The sequence below is a fragment of the Andrena cerasifolii genome, chromosome 9, assembly GCF_050908995.1.
Source record: "Andrena cerasifolii isolate SP2316 chromosome 9, iyAndCera1_principal, whole genome shotgun sequence".
Taxonomy (NCBI): Eukaryota; Metazoa; Arthropoda; class Insecta; order Hymenoptera; family Andrenidae; genus Andrena; species Andrena cerasifolii.
The window spans coordinates 2706308-2719758 of record NC_135126.1 but is presented as its reverse complement, the minus strand read 5'-3'; the positions used below and the strand labels follow the sequence as shown (position 1 = coordinate 2719758).

General features: G+C 40.6%; 2 protein-coding genes across 3 annotated transcripts in view; both read left to right on the top strand.

The window, feature by feature from the left end:
- Nucleotides 1-2632: 2632 nt before the first annotated feature.
- On the top strand, nt 2633-5513 carry LOC143372896 (uncharacterized). Of its 2 annotated transcripts, none has more exons than XM_076819518.1 (5): nt 2633-2788; nt 3139-4615; nt 4693-4847; nt 4927-5111; nt 5195-5513. In XM_076819518.1, the coding sequence occupies exons 1-5, from the start codon at nt 2676-2678 to the stop codon at nt 5365-5367; spliced, it is 2103 nt and encodes a 700-aa protein (XP_076675633.1). In that variant the 5' UTR covers nt 2633-2675; the 3' UTR covers nt 5368-5513. The 2 variants fall into 2 exon arrangements, with proteins under 2 accessions (XP_076675633.1, XP_076675632.1); XM_076819517.1 differs by having other exon boundaries at nt 2649-2855.
- Nucleotides 5514-6644: 1131 nt separating this feature from the next.
- The window catches only part of Igl (IQ calmodulin-binding domain containing protein igloo), a 149297-nt gene continuing 142490 nt past the window's right edge, over nt 6645-13451 (top strand). The window contains exon 1 of the mRNA XM_076820833.1: nt 6645-7265. Coding sequence (XP_076676948.1) covers nt 7193-7265 — 73 coding nt within the window. The 5' untranslated portion in view covers nt 6645-7192. The remainder of the gene's footprint in view (nt 7266-13451) is intronic.

The window sequence follows — 13451 nt, the reverse complement described above, 5'->3', positions numbered from 1 at the left end:
CTACCTCCAACGCGCTCCCACCTCCAGCCGACGCCGGTTACCTGCTTTACTCTGCCGACCAATGAAGAACCGCTTCCAGTTCCCCGTGCACACCGCGAGGACTAGATCCTCTCTACCTGGCGACGACTTTCCGCGGGGACTGTACGCACGGGTCGATGAATAATGTCGATAAGGTTCGTCTAGCACGGTGCACCGTGGATCGTTCCCCGTAACCGGGGCCAGATGCACCCGACCGATAAGTCCGCCCTATCCACGAATTCATGGGAAACCGACCGGGCAACTATAGTCCCAGCAAAATCAGGTGGTCCCTCAAGGCCATCCAGGGGCCATCCCCTCTGCTGTAACAGTAGGAGTGTTTTGAGAAGTTTGCCGTGAGGAAGCTAGCTGCGAGGGGCCAGCTGATTTTGGATTTGAGTTCATTACACTCGCAAGGGGAGGACACCATGTGGTAGACACCGATTTTGATGAGCCTTGGCAAGATGGATCTATGTCGGAAATAAGTAAATAGGTGTCCGAGCGTTTCTGCCAATGGGCCTTAATAGTAGAGATATTTACAGAAATATTAGAAATTATTAAAAATTTCATAGCGGCCGTGGGGTTTTAATGGGTAAAAATCTCACTACCCTGGCGCCCCGGGGGATTCCCCTCTGAAGGAGTCGGGGTGCCTTTTGAAGATTCCCCCAAGTTAAAAAAAAAATTAAAAAAAGAAATTATAAAAAAAATTTATGTTTTTTTAACGTGGAGACATCTTCAACAGTCTTTCCGACGCCACCAGAAGGGAATCTCCTGCGAGCGCCAGGGTAGTGTGGGATTTTTACCACTAAAACCCCACGGCCACTATGAAATTTTCAATAATTTACATGTAAATTTCTCTATTATTAAGGCCCATTGGCAGAAACGCTCGGACACCCATTTACTTATTTTCGACATAAATCCGTCGTGCCAAGGCACATCAAAATCGGTGTCTACCACATGGTGTCCCCCCCTTGTCAGATGTAAGCACGTAGAAGTATGTTGCAGCGTGTAAGCGTTAGCTGGACGAGGGATGTTAGCTGCAAGTACTGCCTCGTTTGTTTAAAAGAATTCGTGTAGCAAGAGCTCCGTTTCAATGAAGAGGTAGTTAGGCCCTTTTGCAGGAGTGGGACCAGAGTTGGGCAAAATGTAATCTAATTACAAATTACGATTCAAATGTAATTGTGTAATATTCCAGAAAATAATGTGTAATTATCTACACGTTTTCTGTAATCGTTAATTTAGGTAGTTGACAAAATTATGATCAATTACGATTACAGAAAATAATGTGTAATCAATTACACAATTACATTTTAATCGTAAGTTGGAAATTGTAATTAGATTACATTTTGCCCAACTCTGAGCGGGACCTCACTCTGCGATAATAGCTGAGTAGTTTCTGGTAAAAGAAGGGATACGAGGCTCCAAGAACCAAAGGGATGCAAGTGACATTTTACTGATATCGAGGAAATCGAGTTTGGAATTCGAATATGTTAAAAAAAATCCACGTAAAGTCTATGCAAATTAAGTTATATTTAATGCTTGGCAAATAGTAATTGGCAATTTATATTTAACGATTTAATTAACCATTTCTGTTGTTAATCCAAAATTTTCAAAAATGTCACTTGCATCCTCTTGGCTCTACTTTGAGAATCACCTGTGTTCTCTTGACTACCCCTTTATTAGACTTTTGTTTATTCCACAAAATTAAACAAACGCTAATGCGGAGAATATCTGATGATGCGAAAGACGTCGAAGGATATGTAACAGTAATTATTGGTATTGCATGTAAATGAATTAAATAAGTGGTCCCATTATTTTCCGTTGTAGATGCGATCCTTTTTAAATCCATACAGTCCTGGAAGCTAATTATCAGACTGTGTGTAATCGATACTTCCCGCCTGTATAATACGAAGGCATTAAAGCGAATATTGAGCCATTATAAGATATCTGGTGCATGTACGAAAGATTTTGTGAAACCGTTCGGTGACTAAATACCCGTTTCAATATTCACGGATCCGTGCTGATAACTTGCACCTCGTTTGGTACCCTCTATTATATCAGGGTATTTTAAACCCTTTGTTCAAAAACCGTTTACGGAGGTGAAGTTTTAGCACAGAGGAACAATAATTTGGCACGTAATATACTGCAGCTTTACTGGACTCTATCTAATTAATATATTACATACAGGTTTTTCTACATCAAGTAGAAAACTTTATATATATGTATAAAGGCTGATTTATTTTGTTCACTATGAGAAGCATATGGTCTGTTTTACCCTGTAATTTAAAAAGCCATGGTGTATGATGGGTATGGATAAATAAGTGGTCTCAGTCAATAGTAATGAAGTACATAAATCTGATAATAAAGTAAATTTAAATGCAAGTCTGTTCTGTTTACTCCAAATGCTTTTCTCTTACACAGCTCTAATTTAGACGAAAGATGTAATGAAAGAGTGTGATTTAAAATCGTAAGTGACGAATATTAAATGAAACACTCGAGTGTGCAAATAGTTCGGGTCAAGAATCTATTCAAATACGCAAATTTCGCGCGGTAATGAATTTCGCAGTAAATATTTGAATAGCGATCGCGATGCCCTCGCGTGTACGCGGCACGAAACACTCTAGTACGCCGAGTTGCGCAGCGGGAACCGCACAGTAAAGATGGATGGGAAGGTTGTAGATCAAAAAGAATATTTAAGGAAATATTTGTCCTCTGGAGATGGTGACGATAAGAAAAAGAAGAAAAAAAAAAGGCAAAGAGTGGGACCGAAAACGTAAGCTGGAATTTGCAAATACCGTATTTTACTTCGACAGTTTCAACAGGAAAGCCTTGTGTTTTAGGTAATAATAATTGTTTCGCACGTCTTCCTGGAATTTTCTATTGAAATGCTTTGACACTTTTGTACGATGAATTGTAAAGAACCGAATAAACTTAATTCCTCCCAGTCCCCTTGATTGTGCGACGTTGTAATGTTGACGACGTTAACCTTAAATATCAAAGAGAATACCGTGATTTCAAAGGAAACTTTGGAATCCTTAATCGACTTTAACAGATTTAGGCAATAATGAATTATTTACGAAGGCTCTCCGTTTCTTTCCACAAATTTTAAGATGTGTTTTGCAGAGTAAAAATCATTGATGATGACATAGACCTGAAGAATATGAGGCCGATCGAAGAGAATGAATTCGATCTGTTCGTCACTGCAGAGGACGCGCCGCAAATTGCCGGTGTGGTGGACGAACGTGGGCCGGTTGATTTCACAGATAAAAGAAGATGGAGAATCATAGCTAACAGCGACGACGGAGATTTGACTATCACTAGTCAAAACAAAGAGAACGCTCGATCTAAGAAACTTGTGAATGTTTCCGACGACGATTTCACTCCACCGAGAAAGCAGCAGAAATATTCTGACAATGATCTGTCGCCGGCAAGAATCTCCAAGTCTTTGAGGAAGCAAAAGAAGAGAAGCACGAAGGGAGAGAAGGATCCAGACAGCGATTTAAGCCCACCAAGAAGAAAATACAAGAAGCACAATAGCGATAGCGACAGCAGCATGGAAACAGACTTAACGTCTCACAAACTTAAAAAGAAGCCAAGCAGGAAAGAGAAAGCATCCGACTCTGATTTAAGCCCACCTAGAAGGAGTAAAAAGCACAAATCCAAGAAAAGTATGAGATACAAAGACAGAAACGATTCGGAAGCAAGTCCTCCTCGAAGAAGTAGGAAGGACTCTGATTCCGACTTGGGCCCACCTAGACAGAGTAATAACTACGACTCGGATTTAAGTCCACCTAGAAAGAGTAAGAAGCATAAATCCAAGAAAAGTATGAAACACAAAGACAGAAACGATTCGGATGCAAGCCCTCCACGAAAAAGTAGGAAAGACTCTGATTCCGACTTGAGTCCACCTCGACAGGGTAAACACTACGATTCCGATTTGAGCCCTCCGAGAAAGAGCAAGAAACACAGATCTGAGAAAAGTATGAAGCACAGAGGTAAAAGCGATTCAGACGCCAGTCCTCCTAGAAGAAACCTGAAAAATTCTGACTGCGAGTCGAGTCCACCAAAAAGTAGGAAAGATCAAAATTACGACTCGGACTTAAGCCCACCTAGAAGACACGATAAACGGCGGGACTTGCAGTTGAGTGCTAAACAAAAAGATAGACACGACGAGCCCGATCTCAGCCCACCTAGGCAAAGAAAAACGCATAAGAGTTCGTATTTTGATCCTAAAGGAAACAGACACGACGATGATATAAGTCCACCGAGCCTGCACAAGCACAGAGATAGCCATGCGAGTTCGCACAAAGAAAAAAGATATTATAATTCTGATAAGAATTCTAGGGCAAATAGATCCAGAGAAGATGACAGAGATTCTTACAAGTGTGAGAATAACAAATGGAGCAATAAATACGAGCGTGATTCCAAACATCATTCTCGTAAGGAAAGCTCTCACAGAAAGTCCTCGCATGATAATGAGGACAACGAAAAACGAATGAGGAAAACATTAGACGGACGAAGAGCAGGGCTCCAAGATGCTAAGTCATTGCGAGAAGAAACCGAGGCGCACAGGATACGAGAAACGGAACAATTCAGAAAGGTATTTGAATGAAATTTTGCGATATTTATTTAAATTTTTTTGGCGATATCTAATCAGATAAAATACATTGTTTTTAGCTCAGTAAAGAAGTTACGGGCGTGGGTCAGGCTGTAATTATGCGAGATTCCAAGACTGGTAGGAAACGTAACTTAGAGGCGGAAGCAGCCGAAGAGCGTGAGAAACAGAAACGGCAATCTGAGTTGAACGAAAAGTATGCTAAGTGGGGAAGGGGGTAAGTATCTCGAGAAGCAATCTGAGTTAAAATATCGGTAGCTGTGGAAACAATTCTAAGCGCGTATTTATTACGTCAGCTTGAAACAAGTGGAGGATCGCGAGGAAAGGTTAAAAGACGATCTCTATGAAATGAGTAAGCCGTTAGCGAGGTATGCGGACGACGCTGATTTAGATAGGAGACTTAGAGACCAGGAAAGGGAAGGTGATCCCATGTTGGACTACATCAAGCAGAAGCAGGTTAAAGAGGGAAAGAGGAAACCAGGTATGACGACATGGATCCTTCAGATTTAATTACTTCTGCCAGATAAATGTTTGCAATAGATTTACTTTATGCACGCTTTTCAGATCGACCAAAGTACGAGGGATCGTACATGCCAAATCGCTTTGGCATCAAACCTGGTCATCGGTGGGACGGAGTTGACAGAAGCAACGGATACGAGAAACGATGGTTCGAGGCACAGAACGCGAAGGTAGCTCGCCAGGAGGAAGCTTACAAATGGAGCACCTCCGACATGTAATGTGTACAGATCCTCTGTTCTATACGAACTGTACACGGCGGCGCGATTGCCGGCATGCCTCGATCGTTAATCGGTAACATATATTGGAAATTGTAAGATACAGTTTCAATCATTCATACACAATAAATATACTTTTAAACTCGTTATTAATTGGTCGCAAATTCTTGCCATCCTCAGTCTTCTCCGCTTCGAGAGAATCGCGTGCGCTAAAGACGCGTTAAAAATACCATCGGCTATTTGTCGAGTACGAATCTTGACGCGAGTCACGCGACTGTAAAACGCGAGCGAACATAAAAGTCGCGTCTGTGGGAAATATGAATCATGAACGGTGCTGAATCGCGGAGGATTATCAAAACCGCGGAATCGATATTTGTTCCAGAAAACGGCAACTGGACGCAAAAGGGCTGGCGCCGGTCCGCCAGCGATTTAACGCCAGTAAACTCGGACACTCGACGTAACCGTATTCCAGTAATATTTTAATGATAATTGGAATACTGTTTGCCAGCCCAGTTGTCAGACATAATGAAATAATCAATAGACTCGCAGCGACATTATTCTCAGACGAGTGAACAAATTTCACGCACTTGCTTACAAAAACTACGCCTCATAAAAGCGTTAAACACTTAAGAATTGAAATTGTAGCACAATTACTCTTCTTTCATTATTTTTGCAATATTTCTCATTTTTATTACCGCATCTATTAATCATACAACATTAATCGAATTCAATTTTAAAGTATTAGAAGGAATTACTTCAATCATTATTCAAAAGCATTTGTATTAAAATTTTCTGCGAAGATTTTACTATTTAAAATTCCTGGTGACTTCAAATAAGTCCACATCGCGTTGAAAATCGAGCAATAACTTAACTGCAAATAAAACACAGAAGTGTCATTTCATATTTTTCTTTCAAATAAAATCTGTCACCTCAGCCAAGTATCCGGTTATGAAATCGATCGAAGCTCGCAAAAAGTGTGTCCTCGAACATAGTATACGGGAGTTGGGAGTGGCGCCTAGTTAAAAGACAATAATGCGTAACGTACAGGTGAAAATTTCGTTGTTCGACGATCGACAAACGAAAACTGAAAGAAAAGAATACCTGGCAGACCGTGCGGCTGGTTTCGATCGGTGTCATTCCGTTTGGAACAGGTCTGTGCACGCTCCCGGCGTGAATGTGTTCATACTGTTATTGGTTTTCGCGCGCACGCACACAAGCATTGCGATAGAGAATATATATCGACTCGCGTAGTCACGACGCAAGGGCAGGGTCGTCGGCAGTGTCAGTACGTCTCGCGACGCCGACGGGCATTGTGTTCGTGGTTGCGCTCGTAGAGTAGCTTAGTGTTCGCCGGTAGTTTTAAACAGTACTTTCGTACGCACGTATTTTATTTAACCGACCAAACAACGGGACGCGAATGCACCGTGCAACGGATCGAATTTACGGACACGTCCAGCTCAACTAATCGCACAAAATCGTCCTCGGTCTGTGGTCGAAACGCGAGCCGGTACCACGCCGTGTCGTTCACCTTCGGGCCAACGAGGATAACCGAATTTTCCGAAGCGTTCGACTGTGATTCCCCCCTCCCGTGTCTCGGCGAACTCGTCCTTTACCGATGAGCGGAGATCGTTGCCAGGTGCGTTAGAGAGCACTGGTGGTCTCGGACTTTTTCACTAGACGCGACTCGATGTTAACGAGGAAAGTACTTAGTCGATCGGAATCGTGAATTAGACGGCCGTGTGTCGCGACTGCACAGACGGTGGGCGCTCGAGGCTCGAGGATACAAGAAGAGTGATACAGGCGGACGGGAGACGGAATAAGAGTGAAAATGGGATGCAACACCAGCAAGGAGAGCGTTCAGCCGGTAGGGGATGAAGCGAAGGAGGACGTCAAGAACGGCGGTGAGTGTTATTCGTAATAATTCCTCTGTACTTCCGGTGACGCGCTGCACGCACGTCACAAAATGTCCGCGAAATATTTAAATGCGCGCGACGATACGAATCACGGTACGTACTTTGAGTATTCCTATTTTTAATTAATCGCGTGTATATAACCCATTAACGGATAAATTTGAGGTAAAGGTTTCTCTGGAAATAGTCGATTGTTGAATCATTTTTCAGAGCTATGTATAGCGAGTATTAATGAGTTTGTGCTTTTTTTGTTTTTGTTTTATCGAAGGTATCATAGAATTTATTAATTTGGTAAATGTTTTCCGTTGTTGAAAGAACGGTGGGCATATTAATAGAATTTTTAATGCTCCTGTTTGGTAATGTTTGTGTAATAGATCCCCGGGCGTTGATGGCTTAATTATGGTATTTCGTTTTGTGCGTTGACTGTAATTCGTACGCGCGAATTATTGCTTTCTGAAAACTTTGTCGGAGGTGAATGTTCTCATTAGCGAATGCATAACAATATAATTATGCACGAACAAGCGTGTTCGATTGGCGACGATTGGCATAGGAATAATTAACGTGGAATATGAATTCTTGAAAATATTCGTATTTTCAGTGTTTCGAATTAGGGGAAAGTGGGGCATAACCGGGTGCCTAATGTATTTTTCCTGCTAGCGTAAAGTCAGACGGCAAAATAAACTTTGGACACCGCTAGAAATCTTAATTGGACCTTACAGAATCAGAAATCGAGAGTTCTTATATGAAAAAAAATATTTGGCTCACAGGAAAACAAGTTTTCTCGGAAGTATGCAAGTACCCGGTTTTATTTTAATATCGGGTACCTATTAAAAAACGAATGAAATATGATATAATTATAAAACCATTATTACTATTATTTTAGAAACCATAAAGTAAGATATTTTAATAATTATTAATTTGTACATAAATTTATTTTAATTTATCTAGTGCACAAAAATTACAAATAAAGGTCTCGTCGCTCTCAATATTTGTGCAAATCTCATGAGCCCATCCGCGATCTGTACATATAATTAAGATTATTATTGGATTTTATAAAGATTAGAAATCAGCTTCTATAAGACATTTACGCCATACATAGAAAGTATGGGTACTCGATTTTACTCCATACTCAAATTCACGGTTTTGCCCCAAAAGAGGTGATTTACTAAACATTAAATATTTACTCTTCAACGTGCGGTAAAGAGCCGGGTAAAACGTAAAAATACTGTTTAAAGACTACAGAATACAATGCAGTACTTATCGTAATAGATTCTTTAAATTCAAGTGGTATAAAAAAAGCAATTCACCAACGCAACACTGGAACTTTTCAACTCGAAATTTTTAAACTTCTCTGGATGAAAAACTACGACGGTCTTTGCGCTGCGATTGATCTCATACCGCCGTGAGGTCCACCCGAATGTAACACCATACGTTGGGTGCATATCGCAGCTCTTGTCTCAGAAAAACAATGATACCCGGTCTGACCCGCGTACCCAATTTTGCCCCACTTTCCCCTACTTAGTTTTAAGGGTAATAAGAATTTTTGCATTCCTTAATCAATTTCTGATTTACATTTTTCTTATTAGTTTTAATAATTTTTATTGTAATTTACAACGGAGACCGGACATTTTTCGAACCTTGCTTCCACTGACCTTTTATTTCGAAATACTCAAAATGATTAACGAAATGAAAGCCAGTTGGCAAAACATCAAAACCATATGGAGGACGAGATAAAATTTCGTACTTGAATTCCCTAAATTTCGTTATTTTCGTATCGGTTTGTCATTGAACAAGGTCGAATTCCACATATCTATCAATGCAGGATGTTTTTTTATGAATTTTAAACGTAATTCTGTAATTTATTGGTAATGTCTGCTTCGCATTATTCTCGAATCTCGCATGAAAATAAATAAGTGCTACATGTGGCCACGAAGGGTGGTGCTTTTAGGGTATATTATGCTCGTTCTTTATCTAACCGCAATCCTGGTCGCTTCCGACTGTCGTATAAAACCCATTTTTCATCGTAAACGGTGATTCTCTTTGAAAATTTATATTGTTTGCCTTTCTGGGGTAATGAAATGGCTACCCCCATTTGTTTAAGCTCCGAAAATTGCTCAACTCATGTAGAATTCATTTATCTGTCTCTCATAATTTTCTAAGCTCTGTTAAATGATGGATAACTGTACAAGCACGATAGAATAGTATTCTCTTGCAAAGAAATTCTTTAAAATTTCGTTTCGTTTAGTCTCACTTTTAGCTCCATCTTCAAACACATACAACCAGTTTCAAATTTTCAAATCTCCCGTAAAACACTTCTCTCGTCAAGCGAATTTACTAGAAAGTCGCCTCTGCCTCTTTTCATATCTGCAATATTAAAATTTTTGCAATATTTAAACGCATGTAACGCATTCTATTCACAACACGATATAATACTTTTACACGAAATTGGCAAAGCAGTAATTACTCTTTCCCCGCTGGAAACCTCCCTGTTACGCTCTGTTCCGTTGTTTCGCAGAAAATTTATGTAGCTTTATTGATGTTGCTTTGGCGTCTCTGCGGAAGATTAAATGCCTTCGCTGAGTAACATTCGTTTAACCTTCTTAATTGATTAATTAACTCGTCCTGCGCGGCAATTAGTTGCAATGCGAGCTTTGCACTTCTGTTAGAAGAATATGGCGCCGCGATATTGATTAATTACTTCTGTATCCTGCAAACATTCCATGTTGACCGACAAAGTTATTTCCTTCGTCTACACGAGTTCGCTACACTTCCCTCCAACAAAAGTATCAGTTCAACATCAGAATAATTCATTGAACAAAAACATCTTCAAAGTCACAGATTCGTCGAATAAAAATACTTTCGAACAATACCCCGTTCCACTTTAATAAAACACCAATCACTCTTTCCAAAGGCAATGGATTATATGCACAGCGGATAGTGCTTAGTTCCATTTGTTCTTTCACAAGGCACAATCTCTTTCTAATCGAAACCTGAAGGGCTCTTCGCAAAGGCACATAGTTGCGAAGTTAAATCCGCGAGATAAGATCCAGCCGGTAAAACAAAGGTCGGGAGATCTCTTGGATTACAAGGGCGAACTAGCGGGGCACTTACAGCCCTTTCGTTTTTTCCCTTGTCCCTTTATCCAGGGATCGTAAGGTTCGCTCGCAGTTGCCCTGCTCATCCCCCTGGCCACTCTGTGGACATCGATAGACTCGGTTTAGAGAGTTTCGAAGGTTCTATTAGGAAAAGCCCACCGTTGCCTGCCGGGAGTTGTGGCGCACGCTACCCGAAAGGGATGTTTTCGGTTGGATGGAATAAAAATTCCCGACACGGCCGGGGCCGTAACGGTCCGCCATATATTTCATTTAGGCACTCGAGCACGAAATCTGTTCGTACGCTTGCAATATTTATGTGCAGCAGCATCCACGCGCGTCATTCGCGTTTCCCGGACGACTAATAAAACTATTTTGGCCTATTCCCCGTTTTCCCTTTGAATTTACATTTTCCTCCGACAGATTGCTATTTTCATGTCGGGAATTGGGATTCGCTGCGTGACTGCTGCGGCTATTTCTTAGTGCTATGAGAAATTGCAGACGGGTCTGTTGGACGTTGACGTGGTTACTTGTCGATTATTTATTTTTTTTATCCGAATGGAACGCGATAAAATTTCGGGATTCTGTAGGAATGCGTTGCAAGTAAAGAATGACCCCAAAATGAGGCCTTTTTTAGGTCCTGTCTGGTCCCGCGATTTTGGGACTGAATTTTGTGCCAAAGTATAGCTTATGATGAGACATCAATCACTCGAAATTTTCAAGTTGAGGTGACAATTAGTTTCTGAGATATGAGAGGTGAAAGAAGTAAAAATTCATTAACGCGTCAGCCGTCATCCCGATAATTTAAACAATTATTTCCAGGGGTTTTGCTGACTGCTAATAACGAATTTGAACTTAGATTTTCAAAATTCACGAGAAAAAATCAAATGGCCAATTCAACATTGTGGACAATATCGTCGGTGATACTGCAACACCGTGTATGAGCAGTTTGTAAATACCGCGTATCTGCAAAAGTAGCACAATTGAGATTTCGAAGCGCTGTTTCGCTTTTTTGAAAAGTCACGCCATGTGAAATAGCCAATAGGAAGCCGCCGTTTTACCAACGGAACCAGCAGGTTCAAGGATACCGTGAATCTGTCTCTCTTATCAAGTTGGCGACAAAACCGCGCATTTACAGAGAAATCAGGTGAAGTGACGGCACGTTTGGTGCGTGAATGTGACTTTACACAGCAATTAAGCATTTTTATGATGAATTGATGTCACTATTTATTACAAGGCGTGCTAAAACTGACCTAAAAAAGTTTAGTCAAAGAAATCCCTTAAAATGGCTGAAATACTAAGTTTTTTCTTCCTCCTGTAAAATCGGTAAAATGCAGAACCGCGGTATTTACAAACTGCTCATACGCGGTGTTGCGGTATCACCGACGATATATTAAAGACGCACCTACTACACAGACATTTATATTTCTTGATTATTTTTTTCGTGAACTTTGAAAATCTAAGTTCAACTTCGTTATTAGCAGTCAGCAAAACCCCTGGAAATAATTGTTTAAATTATCGGAATGACGGCTGACGCGTTAATGAATTATCCCTTCTTTCACCTCTCATATCTCAGAAACTAAGTAATTGTCACTTCAACTTGAAAATTTGTCGGGATCGATGTCTCATCATAAGCTATCATTTGGCAGAAAATTCAGTTCCAAAATTGTGGGACCAAAAAGGGGCTATTTCTTGGGTCACTCTTTCAAGTAGGGTAAATCCGGGAGACGCGGTCGGGCCGGAGAGTTGGTCGAGTGTCTATATTCAGACTCCACATCTGTGTATATGCAAAACTGTGTTAAGGTTCAGAACAATTAAATCTCTAGGAATCAACTGTTTCGACCAACTCTCCGGCCGAACCGCGTCTCCCGGATTTACCCTATGCACCTTTCTCTCGCAAAATGAGTTGTCACGTTGACAGAGGCTGCTTCTTTTAAGATGAACTTCGTACGTTTTATTGAAAGAATAAAATTCGAGAGCGAGTATCACTGAAATATTATTATTATTGTAGGTACTATTCAAGTTTAATGCGCAGATTTTTATTTCTATTGCTAAAGTAGGTACGCTTTTTAGTGGTATTTTTCTAGCACTGTAAAAACTACAATGCCTCTGTTACTGAAATGTTAACTGTCATCTAGATTTGTGTTTGATTTCAAAGCAACGAGTCGGATAATGAAATTCATTCATCAGCAGCTTCCATTGAAAGTGCTCCATTGCGCAAGATGCATTCGATTGGTTTTTGTGCCCTACACATTTGCCCCAATTTTTTTATTTTGCCACGTATTTCCTTTTCCTACTCTACGCGCACAGAAATGTATAATAGTTGCTGAAGAATTTCCGCGAAATTTTAGTGGCATATTCCATTAATCCGTACTGATGGATAAACGTCGCCGAATGTTTCCTTTTTGTGTTACAATCCTTTAAAGTCGCACATCGGAGAAAGCAAATGTAACAATGATAGCAAATGAGGCATTATATCTCCCATTGCACAGCACTGCCTTTGTCGACGCGGAAACAATAAACAGGATCAAATGCAGATATTTGCTGCATTTGTAGATACACAGTTTACCTGTGCTACCTGCGGTACATGACCAATTTCAAAATAATTAAACACGTAGCCTGATGAAGTCAGAGTTTTTCATGAATATAAATGAAAATTGATCGCCCGTTAATGAAACTTTATCTGGTGCCATTGAGTTGTCATCGTTTATATATTTCAAGTATCAGATTACAAACTGGCAGCCATGCTATCTCATAGTCCATGAAATATTGGAGATTGAAACCTTGAAGAGAATCGCAGATTCCCTGCCGCGCGGGATTCTCAGTTGCTTGTAAAGTGCTGGAAGAGCAAGGGATCTATATGAGAAGTTAGATATCCTTGAAACGATAAGCGCACTTCTCGTCGCATTCTATGGCAACAAGCAAGTATTACAGTCAGAGGCACGTTACCGTCGAATTATGCGTCTGCGCACCCCTCGCTCTTTGCAAACGCCAAGTAATACACGGTGTAGGTATCTATGAAAATTTTATTCAGGATGAGTGATTCTCGTTCTCCAACGGACGTTCGGAGATAGATATCTTAGCG

Coding starts and splice junctions, on each gene's coding strand:
- LOC143372896 (XM_076819517.1), top strand. CDS start 2,734: ATGGTGACGATAAGAAAAAGAAGAAAAAAAAAAGGCAAAGAGTGGGAC. Junction 4,616..4,692: donor AAACGGAACAATTCAGAAAG/GTATTTGAATGA, acceptor CATTGTTTTTAG/CTCAGTAAAGAAGTTACGGG. Junction 4,848..4,926: donor TATGCTAAGTGGGGAAGGGG/GTAAGTATCTCG, acceptor TTATTACGTCAG/CTTGAAACAAGTGGAGGATC.